General features: G+C 41.0%; 1 protein-coding gene across 1 annotated transcript in view; it reads right to left on the minus strand.

Annotated features, from left to right (window-relative positions):
* Positions 1-1,510: 1,510 nt before the first annotated feature.
* SCIN (scinderin) overlaps positions 1,511-17,257 on the minus strand; it is a 77,945-nt gene continuing 62,198 nt past the window's right edge. The window contains exons 11-16 of the mRNA XM_027540046.1: positions 15,370-15,540; positions 8,748-8,925; positions 8,330-8,451; positions 5,690-5,767; positions 2,961-3,021; positions 1,511-2,328 (exon numbers count right to left, since the gene is read on the minus strand). Of these exons, the coding sequence (XP_027395847.1) occupies positions 2,201-2,328; positions 2,961-3,021; positions 5,690-5,767; positions 8,330-8,451; positions 8,748-8,925; positions 15,370-15,540 (738 nt within the window). The 3' untranslated portion in view covers positions 1,511-2,200. The remainder of the gene's footprint in view (positions 2,329-2,960; positions 3,022-5,689; positions 5,768-8,329; positions 8,452-8,747; positions 8,926-15,369; positions 15,541-17,257) is intronic.

Raw genomic sequence — 17,257 nt, forward strand, 5'->3', positions numbered from 1 at the left:
CTAGAATTTAATCTCTCTGAGTCATCTGTCCAGCACAGAAACTATTTTGAAGCCAATTCTAGGACAATCTTGCAAAACAAACAAACAATGCTCAAACACAAAACAATAGTTCACTTTACATAGGTTCTTTGTTTCCTGGTCTTCTGTTCAAAGTTAATGCCATGATCCAATTCCTTATTTGAAATTCTTGAGCATGCTACTTCAGAAGAAGTAGTAAATAAGAAATACTTATTTCTGACTAGTACTCGACTTTCCTGGATTCATTAATGTTCTTTCCGGTCACAAATTTCACACAAAGACCAGTTTGCTATATTTTTTGAAGCTAAGAAAGGTCTGTAAAGCACTAGCTGACAGCTAAATTTGTTAGTTTTTCATCCCAAACATCTTTGAGGAAAATCAGAGACAATAAAGCAATCTAACCTTTCATATTAAACATTAGTAAGCAATAGCTCCATTCTAGAAGAATAGAAAATAATTCATGTGACTTTTATATTTATTAATTCGGCTGTATGAAAGTGCATTTCACATCCAAAAGACTAATTTCCATATGTGTTTACGTATAATAGGAGTTTTAAGGCTACACGATATCACAGAACGACGGCCCCCGCTATAATCCACCAAATGTTCTTTTTAGAAGTAGCCTGGTTCCCCTGCCCCAGGCTGACTTCACACGTGTTGCAGGCGTTTCTTCCAGCCATATCACTTTTGGGTGTGAAATGCAAAAAGGAATTCCCTAGCTCACCTTTTTCAGGTAATTTTTACAGATCCTCTTTATCCCCACTGTCCACCAACAGCCCTTCAATTGACTGACGCAGGACTGATGATACAGCAGCTGTTTTTGCTGGTACTTTCTGTGACCGCCCCAGGGTTTTGTCCTTCCCTCAGGGCTTGTGTTGATGGCACACCTGCCGCCGAGTGCTTGCGTTTGGGATTTGAGAAAGTCATGTTTTCACAGCGCAGGCTTAAACAGCTCGGTCTGTTAAGGTGAATGTTTTGTAGCCCAGGACAGGAGAGAACCCTGAGGTATCTCCCTACTTTTTTAGGCTTCAGACCCATTGTATAGAGCAAGCTCCCACTTCCGGAAGCAAACCAAGATCTAAGCCTGTAAATGCCTCACAGCTTACGAAATCAAAACCTAAGGACAACCAATCACAATCAACTAGGGTTCAAGCTGTAGCCAATCAGCAGTAATTTCCTTGCTTTCTTGCCACCTTTTCTCCGTGAAAATCTCTCCCCAGTGCTCGGTTTGGCACTGCTGAATCCAAGAAGGATTTTGCGCAAAAAAATATTCTTAAAATGGTTAATACGCTTCTATTTATCTTTTAACAAGGCCCGGGTTTCATTTACACTATGATATTAACTTTGTAGCTATGGAAAAGTTTAATTCTAACTACTTAATGAGTTTTTAAAAATTAAATTCATATTTATATATAAAAGTATTTTAATCTTAAAGTTGACCGTGTAATTAACTCACACATCACACTTGAATAAAATGTCACAACATGTCACCTTTTTAAAGATATATATTTTAATAATAAAGACAGTATTAGTGAAGCCTTTTTTGTATGTATCTTTTGTGATGTTAAACAGGTACTGTCAAATATATGGATGTATATAAAAGTGGGTTAAGAATATAAATCATTTGTCAAGAAAGAGCTGTGCTTTCAAAGGCTTCTTAAAAGGCCAAAAAGGTAAAGTTTCTCTTAGGAAATGATGCTTAGGAGTTAATACTATCACAGTTACATCTGCTAAAGAAGGAAAATAACAAACTTTTAAAACCATCTTAACAGAAATCTTACTGCAAATAGGTGATTCTTTTCAACACAATACATAGAAAGAAGAATAACCTCAAAGGCAGGTATAACTTTCTTCCATGGTATATTAAAAGTAGGAGTTTGGCTAATGGCTCCTGAATTGTAAAAGTTGCTGACAAACTCCCCTAGATTGTGTATAGTTTTTCCCCTTTAAAAAGTCATATATAAAGATATGTCAGCATCCAGCAGAGCTAATATTGGTCCATAAGAAAAGTTATAAAAATATTAACATAAGAAAATTCCAGTTTAAAAGAAATTTCAAACCAATTCTAAGCACGGAAAAATAGCCATATGGCTGAGGTTAATTTTCTAAAGTTAAACAAGCTCCTCCTTCCCCCCTGGGACAGCTGCCCCATTATATTTGTTTTTTTCCTACAAAAATCAGTTTACCACCTGCTGGAATCCCAGCCCAGGAACCAGCCTGTGAAAGTAGGTGGCTCATGACCCTGTTTTATGATGACAATTGGCGTCCTCTTGTCTCTTCCAGAAGGGTCGGTCTCAAGGTATATTTTGGCTAAAAAAGAGTTTAAAAAACAAATAAATTTGGTTAGTTTCAACTAAAGTAAAATAACTAAAGAATGAAAAGCCTTCCAATAAAAGTAATAAATCAAATTTTCATTGGCCCAAAGTAGCCAATGCTACTCCATTTGGACAATTCCTTATTATTTTCTCACATCTGGAATGTGCATGTCTCATTATTGCCTGAAAGAAATTCCAAACTTTATGGAATTATCCTTATAGCATAATTATTCTTTACTTTGCAATAATGCAAAAAACAACAACAACAAAGTACTGCCAGAAAGAACAGCATTCCTCAAAAGGAATTTATAAAAATCTAGATTATCAGAGTTATGGAGCTTTTACTATTCCCATAATTTTAAAAAATGAATTTAAAAGTCTAAGAATAAATTGATATAATTATATCCTAAATTAGATAACAAAACATAATTTTCTTATTCCTATTCTGAAATTCTTCAGTTTTAAAAAAATTCCACTACTCTTTAGTTCTGAAGATGAAAGCTAAGATTCTTCTGATTCTTCTTGGTTTTGATACATGGTTTTGGAGGATGTGGTGCAAAGAGAAATCAGGAACTTGGTAACAACTGTTCAGAATTATGTCCTAATTACCCGTGGGATCCAGCTTACCAGACTTCAGAGATTCTGATTTCTCAACTTCATTGGCATCTTTTCCAATCCAAATAAAAATCTGCAAAATGAAGCAATAATAATACTCATAATTTTGGGAGTCTAGATGCAGTGTGAGCCTTATGCAAAGTGCTTCTCATACCATCTCACTGAATCTTCACAGCCCCAAAGTCAGGGATGTGGAGATGCAGGTCCAGAGAAGTCTCGTCGCTTTCCTAATGTCTACACTTATTAAGAGATGCCTGAATTTGTATCCAGCCAGTTTGACGCTAGATATCACATTCTGGTATTTTATGTTTATATAGTATTTTTCTAGTTTACAAAGTGAGCCTTCCTGAAAACAACATACCGGCTGGGTTTTATGCACACATGCTCCTGGGGTGTGTAAAGCAGGCATTATTCCCATATTATTATCCTGAGGGAGCCATATGTAGCTTGTTCATGGGCACCCCACACTCCCTTTAGGAACCCCTAACTTAAACCTAGTCTTCTTCTATGTTAAGGCATCCTGTCACACTTTGGGAAAAGTGCTACGTGTGTGTGTGCTTAGTCACTCAGTCATGTCCCACTCTTTGCAACCCCATGGACTACAGCTTGCCAGACTCCTCTGTCCATGGGGATTCCCCAGGCAAGAATACTGGAGTGGGTTGCCATGCCCTCCTCCAGGGGACCTTTCCAACCCAGAGATCGAACCCAGGTCTCCCACATTGCAGGCAGATTCTTTACAGTCTGAGCCACCAGGAAAGCCCAAATATTGTTTAGTATTTAAATACTGATTCTTTAAAACCTGATATAAGTTCTGCATGTATCCTTCTTGTCAAATGTAGGTTGTGTACTTCAGTGATGAAAAATTCTCCTGAATTCCCTTATATTTAAATCACTTTAAGATCACTTGTTGGCAGAGAAATTTTGGTGAAGTTAGTTTTGATTATATTCTAATTCGTACTGAAAGTGCTGGAATATTTGCCTACAGGTACAGAATAAACCATGACAACACTGCTGAGTAAATAAAAAGCATAGTTAAAAAAAAATGAAGTGTAGTACTGGAAATATTCTAAAGCATCCTTGATCATGGAAGCAACAGAGTTGACTGCAAATGGAAAAGATTAAATTCTTCTGAATAATGAGACTTTCTTATTTTGTAATTCTTAAATACACAAAGGTGTTTTATTGACATGAGGTTTTATATTTCATATCTAGAAATAAGTGATCCATTCACTTAGGGAGAATCTGTGACCAGATCCCAAATTCAAATATGCTAATTCAAGACCAAGAAGCTAAAGTATAATATAACTGAATGATTTAACAAGAACAGACCTAAAAATAACAAATCTCTGTGGTTGACTAAAGACTAGGCCTAATTCAGGAACGTATTTTATATTTGTTCTACACAATGTAGCTCCTAACATTTATTTTTCCCTGTCACTATTATTAATTTGCTGCTCTTTAGTCGATAAATCATGTCTGACTCTTTTGCGAACCCACAGACTGTAGCCCTCCAGACTCCTCTGTCCATGTGATTTTCCAGGCAAGAATACTGAGTGGGTTGCCATTTCCTTCTCTAGGGGATCTTCCCAACCCAGGGATCGAACCTATGTCTCCTGCATTGTCAGGCAGATTCTTTACCAATGAACCACCAAAGAAGCCATTATTAGTTTACATAGAGGTTAAAAGAAAACGACTCTCAGGTATGACTTCCCTGGTGGCTCGGACAGTATAGGATCCACCTGCAATGCAGGAGACCTGGGTTTGATCCCTGGGTTGGGCAGATCCCCCGGAAGAGGGCATGACAACCCACTCTAGTATTCTTGCCTGGAGAATCCCATGGACAGAGGAGCCTGGTGGGCTACAATACACGGGGTCCCAAAGAGTCAGACATGACTGAGCGACTAACACACAACACATCGATGTGACATACAAAATCACCATTAATTTGCTACAAATAAAGACATATATATTAACAGTAACGTATTTTAGTGTGTAGATTCAAAAGTATTGTTTGTTTCTTCTCCAGGGGCCAGGTCTCCTATGACTTCTTGTCAGATTTCAAGAGAAATTCTGAATATTTCAGTCTCCCTGAGGCATGCTGCTGCTGCTAAGTCACTTTAGTCATGTCCGACTGTGCAACTCCATAGATGGCAGCCCACCAGGCTCCCCTGTCCCTGGGATTCTCCAGGCAAGAACACTGGAGTGGGTTGCCATTTCCTTCTCCAATGCGTGAAAGTGAAAAGTGAGAGTGAAGTCGCTCAGTTGTGTCGGACTCTTAGCGACCCCACGGACTGCAGCCCACCAGGCCCCTCTGTCCATGGGATTTTCCAGGCAAGAGTACTGGAGTGGGGTGCCATTGCCTTCTCCCCCTGAGGCACTGCAACCCACTAATGCATTTATTACTTACATGTATGAATGAATAAGAATGAATGAATGTCTGAATAAATAAGGAACAAATAAATCTTACAAAATAAATGAAAAACAGGAGTTTTTTGTTGTTTGTTTGTTGTTTCCACCTAAAACTATACAGCCAAAGATGGATAGCCATGGAATCATTTCCAGCTTAAGAAAACTTGCCATATGCATTAGTTTTATTTTTTGCCAAACTGAGGAAAGTTTCTTATAAATATAGCCTAAATCCATGGGTCTATTTATTATTAAACTTGCCATTTCTCAAAGAAGGTTGTATCAGCTCTCAAGTATAAGCACACTCTCTTGCCATGAACAAAATACAGTTTTACCTGTTCCCAAGCATCTAACAGCATGACATCATCTTCTGCTAAATCATCCTGGGTGAACTCTCCTGGAACCTCTTCAATCTGAAATGTATAAAAAAGCTTTATAAGCCAACAGTCAAGCAGTGATTTTTCTAATATAAAGGATACAAATGCTTTGTATTATCTGGAGCATAGGGGGGAAAAAAAAGTTTGTTAGTCATTTTTTTCCTTCCCTTTGGGCAATAAAGACTTAAATAATCATTTATCTATTTAGTCATGTATCACAAACTGAGGCTATCTTATTTAGGGAGGAGAGTATTTAACATAAATATTGCATATGGCTTTAGAGAGACCATGCACAAGAAATATAGCCATAGTTTCGTCTACTTCCAGTTCTTTGTGACAAGTTGCTTCGCAGGTTTCTGTTGCCTTCCTGGTTCCTAAAGACATTTAAGTTTATGATGCAGGTATTACATCTTCTTTCATTTTGTAGGTAGGTCAAGATTATTTTAATAAAATCAATAGATCTGGTCGTTTTTAAAAATCAACCATTTTAAATAAAATAGTATAACAATATTCCATAAGCAAAGTGTCATTATTTTTATTTTAAATGGGTTAAATTGTGTTCTCCAGAGCTAACACTAAAGGGTAATTGGCTAGTTTAACACACCCAATACCAGCAGGCATTCATTAAAGTTCAAATTTTTTAAAGAATTCTGGATGAAACTCCCCCTAATCATTAGAAGGTGGTGACAGATTGGATTAGGGTTTGCAGTTCTTCACGTCGCCCCTCTGCCGTGTGACTCTGCAAGTAAAGCTGACTGTGGCCTTGGCTGTGTCACATTAGCCAATGGGACTCAGCAGAGCCTCCTGTGTTCCTGGGCTCTGTCCATGGATAAACAGGCATGAACCTCACCTGCAGCCCCTTAAGCATGACAATACCAATTTGTTGCAATCTGATGGTATTCTCAGATTGTTACACAAAAAACAAACACTAGCCATGTACAGAGGGCAAGAAATGTGTTTATATATCTTTTTACAGAATATACCATGCCAGGCACCGTTCTAATTCTTTATATGCAACAACCAAGATAATATTCACAACTCTGTGAAGTCAGTACTAGGATTAGCCCCATTTTTCAGATGAGAACATTATAACACAGAGAGGGTAAGTGACCAGCCTCAGGTCACACAGCCAGTAAGAAATATCACCAAGTAAGTGATATTGAACAGGCACACTGGTTCTAAAAGCTGTGCTTTTGACCACTAGACTCTGCTGTCTTGTATGAATCTGCACGTCTAAAGCCTGTTTTCTGATGATGGTAATAAGATCAAACACTTGTTAGCAACACTCCTTTTCCTTAAAATGTTAAGAATTAGAGTTCCAAATGTCAAACAAGAAAATGAATAGGTATAAAGAAAAAAGTATATTTCTCTTAAATATGTGAATGACAAAAGCCAAAAACTAATAGATTTTTTAAACTTAAGAAAAAGCCTAGGAATTATATTTGTGAGTATATATTTGCATATTCATTTTTGTAAAATATATCTTCATTGGAAACAAGCATGATATTTATAGAAATATTAGCAAATAATACTCTCAAGAAATTAGAGAGGCTCATACTGAAAAAGATGTTATTTGGATGTAATACCAAATAACAGACAAAAGAGTAAAACAGATTTCCCTGATGAAAAATTTATAAAATACAGGGATTTCCTGCAAAGTAGATGAACAATTGTGGTGCCTAACAACCTAATGTTTATCACAATTCACCATTTAAATCTTTAATCTTTAGGTCAAGTCACTTGTAAGCTGCAAGTGTGTTTCACATATGAGCAGTTTCTTCTTCAAAGTATTTTATTTCAAGCATGCAATGTACCTGGGAAAATATTAAAGTTGATGTGTGTGTTCAAAAGTAAAGCTTGTATTTACCAAGACAGGGTGACCAAATCTTTAGTTCAAATTTTATCAGCAAAGAATCTGTTCCTTAAATGAAAAATTTATACAAAAGCCTAGTATGTCAAATAGAGAAAGCAGAATTTTTGTGATTAAACTGAGATGAGGGGCTCAGCCCAGGATATTTCAGAGATGCATAGAGAATACTTGTACACAGACACTTTTACTTCGAATTGCCTAGAATTCAAAGCTTGTGAATGTGACTGTGACATAAACTATTCCTGCTGATTTCAGCTCACTTGCAGGTGTGTGTAGAGCTTTCTGTGATTTTGCTCAATGATCATAATATTTCCATAATGTTTTCCACTCCATCAACACGGTGAGACGTTTGACTCCCCTGGGAAACTGAAGTGTAACATTTTACATAGTTTGATCACAGAGACCACTATTGCTGCACACCGAAAGTGTCAAATTATTAAATTACCAAATCCAACCATGTGCATATGCATACAGCAACAGCCACATGCTGACACGGGTGCACAGTAGCTGATATTTTTAAAAGCCACTTGAGTATTTCCATGCTCTCCCATCCATTATCATTGGCTCCTAAAATCAGCCCTGTGTGGAGCAAAGATTGTCTGTGGTTTGCAAGTAAACCAAAACTGGGATTGGAGTAGGAACGCCGCTGGAAACACTCAGAGCAGCATCAGAATGCCTCCCTTCCCCCTACTGTTCGGTTCTACCCCGTGGTTTCTCAGGATGCTTACAATGAATCTTCCAGTTTTGTTGGAGCAGCCGTAAAGCCGAGGTGGATGGTCTTCAGCCTGGGATTCTAGCAGAGGAGAGGTCTGGTAGTCTTTTTTCCCTCCAAGGGAATTCCAAAACTCCTCTGTGGAAAACACACTGAGTTAACCTATGCATTTTCAGGAGCGTATGGTCGGTATTGCTTTACAGTAACAAATAATTGCACCTCACCTCAAGTTCACTGCTAAGTTACTTAAATATAGCAGGAGATGTTACACAAATAGAGCAGGTACCACCACCCATTCTTGCAACTAGTTAATAGGTTTTTAATGCCCTATAACCATTTCAAAGTTCCTTTTTATAAAAAAAGATAAATTACCTGATGAGCAAGTACACCAAATGTAAGTTCTGGCTCGTGTCCTTGGCCCCACCTGTACACACCTGGTTCCTTGCCTTCCTGAATCGTCGAAGTTTTGCATTTGAGGACGCTTGCCACGTACTCTGCTCCTTTCTCCTCCTCCTGTGTGGAGCCTTTTCCTATCCAGATGTAGCCATTATTTTGTCGCAGTTTCAGGACAAAAACATCATTGGAATTCAATGAGTTTGCATCAACATCTACCTAGAGTATGAAGAAAAATAATATGATTTAAATTCATTGCTGGTTCCTCAGTAAACATGCCCAAGAAGCTGTGCTGCTGCCAACCCACCTACAGACTTCTGTCCTGATCCAGGAATTAACTCAGGGGGCATTAGCACACCACTTGTTATTGTTGTTCAGTTGCTAAGTTGTGTCCAAAACTTTACGACTCCATGGACTGCAGCACACCAGCCTTCCCTGTCATTCACTACCTCTGGGAGCTTGCTGAAACTCACGTCCATTGAGGTGGTGATGCCATCCAACCATCTCACCCTCTGTTGCCCCTTCCTCCTCCTGCCGTCAATCTTTCCCAGCATCAGGGTCTTTTCCAATGATTCGGCTCGTCATATCAGGTGGCCAAGTATTAGAGCTTCAGCTTCAGCATCAGTCCTTCCAATGAATATTCAGGACTGATTTCCTTTAGGATTGACTGGTTTGATCTCCTTGCTGTCCAAGGGACTCTCAAGAGTCTTCTCCAGCACCACAGTTCAAAAGCATCAATTCTTCAGCACTCAACCTACTTTATAGTCCATCTCTCACATCCATATATGACTACTGGATAAACCATAGCTTTGACTAGATAGACCTCTGTTGGCAAAGTGATGTCTCTGGCTTTTGATACGTTGTCTAGGTACAAAAAATTCTCAGAGCCAGGCTTCAACAGTACATAAACCGTGAACTTTCAGATGTTCTAGCTGGATTTAGAAAAGGCAGAGGAACCAGAGATCAAATTGCCAATATCTACTGGATCATCGAAAAAGCAAGAGAGTTCCAGAAAACCATCTACTTCTGCTTTATTGACTACACCAAAGCCTTTGACTGTGTGGATCACAATAAACTGGAAAATTCTGAAAGAAAAAGGAATACCAGACCACCTGACCTATCTCTTGAGAAATGTGTATGCAGGTCAGGAAGCAACAGTTAGTACTGGACATGGAACAACAGAGTGGTTCCAAATAGGCAAAGGAGTACATCAAGGCTGTATACTGTCACCGTGCTTATTTAACTTATATGTAGAATACAGTATGAGAAAAACTGGGCTGGAGGAAGCACAAGCTGGAATCAAGATTGCAGGGGGGAAATACCAATAACCTCAGATATGCAGATGACACCACCCTTATGGCAGAAAGTGAAGAACTGAAGAGCCTCTTGATGAAAGTGAAAGAGGAGAGTGAAAAAGTTGGCTTCAAGCTCAACATTCAGAAAACTAAGATCATAGCATCCACTCCCATCACTTCATGGCAAATAGATGGGGAAACAATGGAAACAGTGAGAGACTATTATTCTGGGCTCCAAAATCACTGCAGATGGTGACTGCAGCCATGAAATTAAAAGATGCTTGCTCCTTGGAAGAAAAGCTATGACCATCCTAAACAGCATATTAAAAAGCAAAAACATTACTTTGCCAACAGAGGTCCACTGAGTCAAAGCTATGGTTTTTCCAGTAGTCATGTATGGATGTGAGAGTGGGACTATAAAGAAAGCTGAGCACTGATGAATTGATGCCTTTGAACTGTGGTGTTGGAGAAGACTCTTGAAAGTCCCTTGGATTGCAAGGAGATCCACCCAGTCCATCCTAAAGGAAATCAGTCCTGAATATTCATTGGAAAGTCTGATGCTGAAGCTGAAACTCCGATACTTTGGCCACCTGATGCAAAGAACTGACTCATCTGAAAAGACCCTGATGCTGGGAAAGATTGAAGGCGGGAGGAGAAGGGGATAAAAGAGGATGAGATGGTTGGATGGCATCACTGACTGGATGGACATGAGTTTGAGTAAGATCCTGGAGCTGGTGATAGACAGGGAAACATGGAGTGTTGCAGTCCATGGGGTTGCAAAGAGTTGGACATGACTAAGTGACTGAAGTGAACTCACCTCGGTAGCACTAGGTAACTGCTAGGGGGTTAGAAACATTAAAACAGGAGCATATATTGCTGGGTCACTGTAAGGCTCACCTGCCTGCATAGTCCTCTGAGAATAAAATGAGGCAAATTTAAGTGATACATAACAAGAATAATATTCAAAGAGACCGCAAAAAGGATGATGGCCTATAACTGATACTTGGAAAGAGGATGTAATATTCCCAAATGACACTCATAAAGCAGTGTTCAGATTTTCTCTCCCCTACTAAAGAGGTTTGTCAAATAATCAAGGGGACATCTAAAAATCATAAAACAGGGATTGAGATTTAATGTAAGAAAAGACTATAACAGAGACGGACTAAAAGCTTCTCCAGGCTCAGATAAATTATAGCTCAGATTATAAAAGAATATTTAGAAGGCATTAAAAGCATAACACTGACAAACCCCCTTCCTTTTAACCAAGATGTTGTGGACACCGTCTGGGAGGAGCCACATGAGCACAGTTCTGGTCCGTGTGGCCAAGGGCCAGTGAGAGAGGCCTGGCTGAGGCCAGACTGCATCCTGAGGGTGAGCCTTAAGGTGGAGCCTTGGGGCAGCAACAAGGCATTGTGCAGAGCCTCAGGCTTGGGAGGGGGCCCGAGGTCCTAGCTTGGGCTTGCGTCTGTAAGCTTGTCATCTTGTGTCTCTGCACTGGTCTGAGGCCCTCTGGACACAGGAGTGTGTGACTGCGACCTTGTGTGTGTGACTTTCCGTAGGACTCCATGTGACATGTGACGTGTGCTAGCAGGGCGATGGAGAAGGAGGAGGAAACAAGACTGTGATAGGGCAGCCACAAGGGAGGAGGAATTCCAGAGCGTGGTGTCCTGAGGCCAAGTGCAGAGAGCCTTCGGGAAGCAGCACGTGATGCCGTTTGACCAACTGTGTGGGGTGGCCAGAGGAAAGCATCAGCGTGTGGAAAGCTGGTCTTGCCCAGGTTCATCAGGACCCTGTCCCCAGAGACAGCACTGGAGGAGCAAGCACGCACTGCTGGAAGTTTTGAAGATGTGCCCAGGTGTTGGTCACATTCAGGGGAAGGGTTGGCATCTTCTTTCAGTAAGAAGTTGGCCCCACGGACCAAGCTCAAAGAAATCCATCAGATGTGATGATGAAAACTGGTAGGAATTGTGACTCCCAATTCCTAATCTGGATGTCTCCTTGTTTTGTGTGTGTGTGTGTTTCCAGTCACTCAGGCATGTCTGATTCTTTTTGACCCTGGTGGCCTGTAGGCCCACCAGGCTCCTCTGCCCGTGGAATTTTCCAGGTAAGAATACTGGAAAGGATTCCCACATTCTACTCCAGGGGATCTTCCTGACCCAGGGAATGAACCTGCCTGCCTTGCATCTCCTGCACAGGCAGTGAGCTCTTTACCAACTGTACCACCTAGGAAGCCCAAATGTCTCTGTGTTGGTATGGAGGAAAGAGCATGGAAGATGGAGAGACAGGCGATAAGAGGCCCATGCCCAGACTGGTGTGAGGTCAGGGTGGTAGTTCCACAGAAGAACCTTAGAAAGCTTTAGCCTCCCAGGAGATGAAAACAGAAAGTCTTATCAATAGTGTTTTGACTGGTGCATTTCAGAAAGGCTAGGAATGCAAAGGTTAGTTTGAGAGGCTGCAAGAAAAGAAAGAATCTACATCACAAGCAGCTCACGATGCTTCATAAAGAAGTGTCCACTGGGAAGAGCTCAGAACTGTTACGATTCTCCTTGACTCTTGCCTCTGAAATCAGCTAAGAGGGCCTGGAGATGAAAACTTCACTTTCAATTTGACAGACTAAACAGTCACAATTGAACATATGAGAATCCCTGCACAGAATGTCATGGATGAGTCAATACAGAATGGCATTTAAATTACATGACTAAACGAGCTCACTCTGAAGAAGGCCAAGACAGCCCTGGAGAGCTCAAGAGCTTCGAGGACAAGCAGAGGAGGAGAATTCAGAAACTGGGTGGGAGTGAAAACAGCCTTCAGAAGGGTGACCCTGAAGAGTGGGAGAAATCCTGGTAAGTGTGGGGTTTCAGAAGCCTCGTTTAAAATAGTGTTTTGAGAAGACAGAAAGAGCAACTAAGTCAAATGCTAGAAAGAGGTTGAAACAATGGCATCAGAGAAGAGAATTTTGATGGCAAAAGTAGGTCATTGGCAAACTAGATAAATCCCATGTGGATGGTGTGGCGGGAAGGGATGGCTGAGCGGAGCGGCTTTTGATAGAGGAGGCTTAGCATAGCAGGGGCAGTGAGGGGGCAAAGATGACTCTTCTGAGGATCTGTACTCTTAAGGAGTGCAGAGAAAGGATGTGCTAGCCGGGAGGGTCAGAGTCAAGAGAGTTTTTAAAGAAAGGATTGAAGTGTTTTCAAGGCATGTTTGTGCTGCAGAGTAAGTAATCCAGGAGAGAAGAATAAATCAATGATATGAAGAGAAAGAAGATGACTGCGGGCAAGAATGATGAACCAGAGTTAGGATGAGAGTGCTGGACAGAGAAATCCAGGGAAGTCCTTGGAAAACCCCAGGACAGGGGACCCAGGACAGAAGTCAGTGGTAAGGAATGGGGGCAGATGGAATTTGGCCTGAGAGACAGGAGTCATTTTATTTATGTAATAAATACGTATTCAGTTATTTACCAGTATATTAGTTTATACAAATATTATTATTTTTATTAATGTATGGATAACAATATACAAATATTAATGTGTACCTTAGTGTTTATATGTAAATTACTATTATAAAATGTTTATTAATTGTTAGCTATCAATAAACCAATAAATTGATTTTGTAAAATAGGCAAGAGGGAGAATTCGATATACAGATGCAGACAAGCTGGTGATAATTGTGGGGAAGTAGATAAGGTAATCAGGCTTCCCACGTGGCTCCAGTGGTAAAGATCACCTGCCAATGCAGGAAACAGATGTGGGTTCGATCCCTGGGTCAGAGGGCATGGCAACCCACTCCAGTATCCTTGCCTGGAGAATCCCATGGACAGAGGAGCCTGGCGAGCTACAATCCATAGAGTCACAAAGAGTCGGACATGACTGAAGCAACTTAGCACGCACGCGTGCAGATAAAGTGAATCTTCTAGGATTATTTTTATATTCTCTGTGAACTCAGAATCCATTATCAGTAGAGAAGTGGGATGTTGGAGACGTGGGGGATGTGATGGGTGTGATGGGTGGAGAGGGTTCGTGGATTCAGCCGTGAGACTGGAGAATTGCTGGAAGAAATGGGGGCTAAAGGACAGGAGACACTTGTCACACATTAGATGCTTAAGGTGCTAAAGTTATCGCCAAGGACAAGGTCTAATACAGGACCACAAGTGTAAGGTGAAGTGGGGTCAAGATAAGACTGCTAGATGAGAGGAGCCAGCGATGGAGACAGTGAGATAAGAAAGCCATCAAAGAAAAAGAGGGCAGGACTCTCGGCTCAGCAGACACAGAAAAGAGATGGAGGAGGGAGATGGATAAGAACACAGAAAAGAGATGGAGGAGGTAGACGGATAAGAAGGAACGAAGCCAACGGGGCAAAAGTGAGCAAGGAGGGGCGCCTGCCATCCCATCCCTGGTCAGCCGGCACCGGAGAAAAATACAACTTCCACTCAAGAGGGCTATATGGGCCTCTGTGACCTCAGAACACAGAGCAAGAAAGGGGGCGGCTTAGAGGAGAGGTTCCAGGGGGAGGGAGGCCGTGACCCACGTGCTTTTAAGGGCTCATCTGAACAACTTGGCAGAGCAGTCCAGGTTTGCGGGCATACAGAGAGCACAGCGCAATTAGAAGACTTGGGAGACCTGGGTTCAATGATGACTGAGGTGATGGGGTGAGGAACTGTGGAGAATCCTCCTTGAAGTCAAAGCACTCAGCCATTCAAAACCCTGGGCCCATTGGCCTTGCCCCATACCCGGCAGGCTTGGGGCCGGACACCGCGATCTGGGGCTTGACCTCTTTCACAGCTGCCACTGAGGCAGCTCATTCGGCCAGCTGAATTATGACTCTGGCCCAGTGTGGCAAAGCTTGCTTTCCATGTTCCTTTACATTTGTGCAAATAAGCACCTTCTCTTTCAACTTCCCCAGTGTGGTCACCGGACCATCACCCGCGATCCATCTTCCCCCAGGCCTTTCAAGACAGAGCTTAAGCTGTCTCATGGCTTCAACAACTTGATGTGTTACATTCTTCTTTTTTGTATATAATTAAATTTAGTTTTAATGGAAGGATAACTGCTTTACAGTATTGTGTTGGTTTCTGCCAAACATCAACATGAATCAGTCAAGGGTATACCTGTGTCCCCTCTCCATTATTCTTAAATCCATTTGTTTTGTTACAATGTGGTTGAAAAATATGAGAGGCCCGTTATCTGATTAACTTTTTTACTTTTTACTTGATTCTCCTGCTTTTAGTATTTTTAATGGTGAAAACTGGATACATTACAGCAATGAAAGAAGTTTACTTGCCACTTTTTTTTAATGACTGATATTGGCTGATGGCCCAGGGCCACTGGGAAATCCATGAGCAGGGCAGGTTTTATTGACCGCGTGACATTACCTCCATAATTCTGGTGATCGAAGCCAGGTTTCTTCGGACTTGAAAGAGGCGTATAGGGGGGGCTGGTGCCTGACCTTCTTTCTTTGATGTTCCGTTCTTGTAAATAATGAGCGGTTTGTCTTTGAACAAACTCAGCAGGTGAGCAGGTTCTTTGCCTTGGGAGACTCGAATCTGGGGGCAGAGGGGATAAAGAAATGTAATAAAGAGGGCAATGAAAGAAGGCTGTATTTCCAAAGACATCCTTATTTTTCTTTTCGAAAACAAAATTAAAAGTAAATAAAAAGTCAAGTGCAGGAGGAACGATGATTAACAGAAAATATAGGTTCATAAAAATCAAGCACAGCTTCCTTGCTGACTTAGGAACCATTCGTTATTCCAGATACAGCACACTGGGGTAGGGGGAGGTAGGTACAACATCACACTGTGCTGCTTTCTGCTTCCACACTGCACCACTTACACCTTAGCGCAAAGATGTAAAAAAAAAAAAAAAAAAAGGAATTTTTATAAAAGATGACAAAGATCAGCACTTTGTTGTTTTTCCCTTTTGGAGATATAGATGAACACATGTGTGAAAGTGCTAGTCGCTTAGTCATGTCTGAGTCTTTGTGACCCCATGGACTATAGCCTGCCGGGCTCCTCTATCCATGGGAGTCTTCAGCAAGAATACTGGAGTGGGTTGCCATTCCCTTCTCCAAGGGATCTTCCCAACCCAGGGATCGAACCCAGGTCTTCTGCTTTGCAGGTATATTATTTTTTTTTTTTACTTTTAATAATTTTTCTTAAAATTTATCCTGAACCCTCCTCCCTCCTCCCTCCCCAGGGGAGAGGAGGGTTCAGGATAAGCAGGTATATTCTTTACCATCTGAGCCACCATCGTTACCTAAGAGTGAACAAAGATTTCAATCCAAACATCAAAAGCTGGCAAAATAAACAGAATAGACTTTTACTTTTTAACTTACCTATGGAAATGGTAATAGATTTACTTAACATAATCATTTGTCAGGATAAGGAAATTGAAGAAAATAAATGGTAAATGACTTAATTTCATCTATTAGTTTAACAGATACTGGATTAGACATGAATTTCCTATTTTTTGCATAAACGATGCATTTATTTACATGAAGAGTTCAAATTTTGTGTCAGTCTCCTATTTTTTTCAATTACCTTGCCTTTTGCAAAAATTAAACCATCTCCCCTACCCTGCCCTGGTCTGTTTTTTTTCCTAGAAACCAAGTGAATGAGAATGCTGAAGTATACACCATCATGGGAAGGCCTAGGGTGTGGTGAACAGATAACCTTCAGTTAGCAGCTGCTGCTGCTGCTGCTAAGTCACTTCAGTCATGTCCGACTCTGTACGACCCCAGAGACGGCAGCCAGCCCACCAGGCTCCCCCGTCCCTGGGATTCTCCAGGCAAGAACACTGGAGTGGGTTGCCATTTCCTTCTCCAATGAATGAAAGTGAAAGTTAGTACACATTTACTTAAATAAGCAAGCAGCCAATTATGAAACTGTGTTGGGGCAAGGTTAGCTAAGAGTACCTAAAACTGTTGTTGCCTTAGCATTTCCCATAACATTGAGAAAACCTCAATTGCCAAATTGAGAGAAAGAGGGCTACAGATTAAAACCCATTCTCCACTATGAATGAAAACAAGAAAGAGAAAGGGGAATTCCCTGGCAGTTCATGCTTAGTACTGTACTTCCACTGTAGGGAGTTCAAGTTTGATTCCTGATCAGGGAACTATGATCCTGCAAGCGATGCAGCAAGGCCGGAGAGAGAGAAAGAGAGAAAGGTAAATTGAAAATTTTTCAGTACTGTTTCTGAGTATGAAGGAATGTTTAAAACAGTGATTTTATTTATTGTAAACCCCTGCCATCTAGTGGTAAAAGC

The sequence above is a fragment of the Bos indicus x Bos taurus genome, chromosome 4, assembly GCF_003369695.1.
Source record: "Bos indicus x Bos taurus breed Angus x Brahman F1 hybrid chromosome 4, Bos_hybrid_MaternalHap_v2.0, whole genome shotgun sequence".
NCBI lineage: Eukaryota > Metazoa > Chordata > Mammalia > Artiodactyla > Bovidae > Bos > Bos indicus x Bos taurus.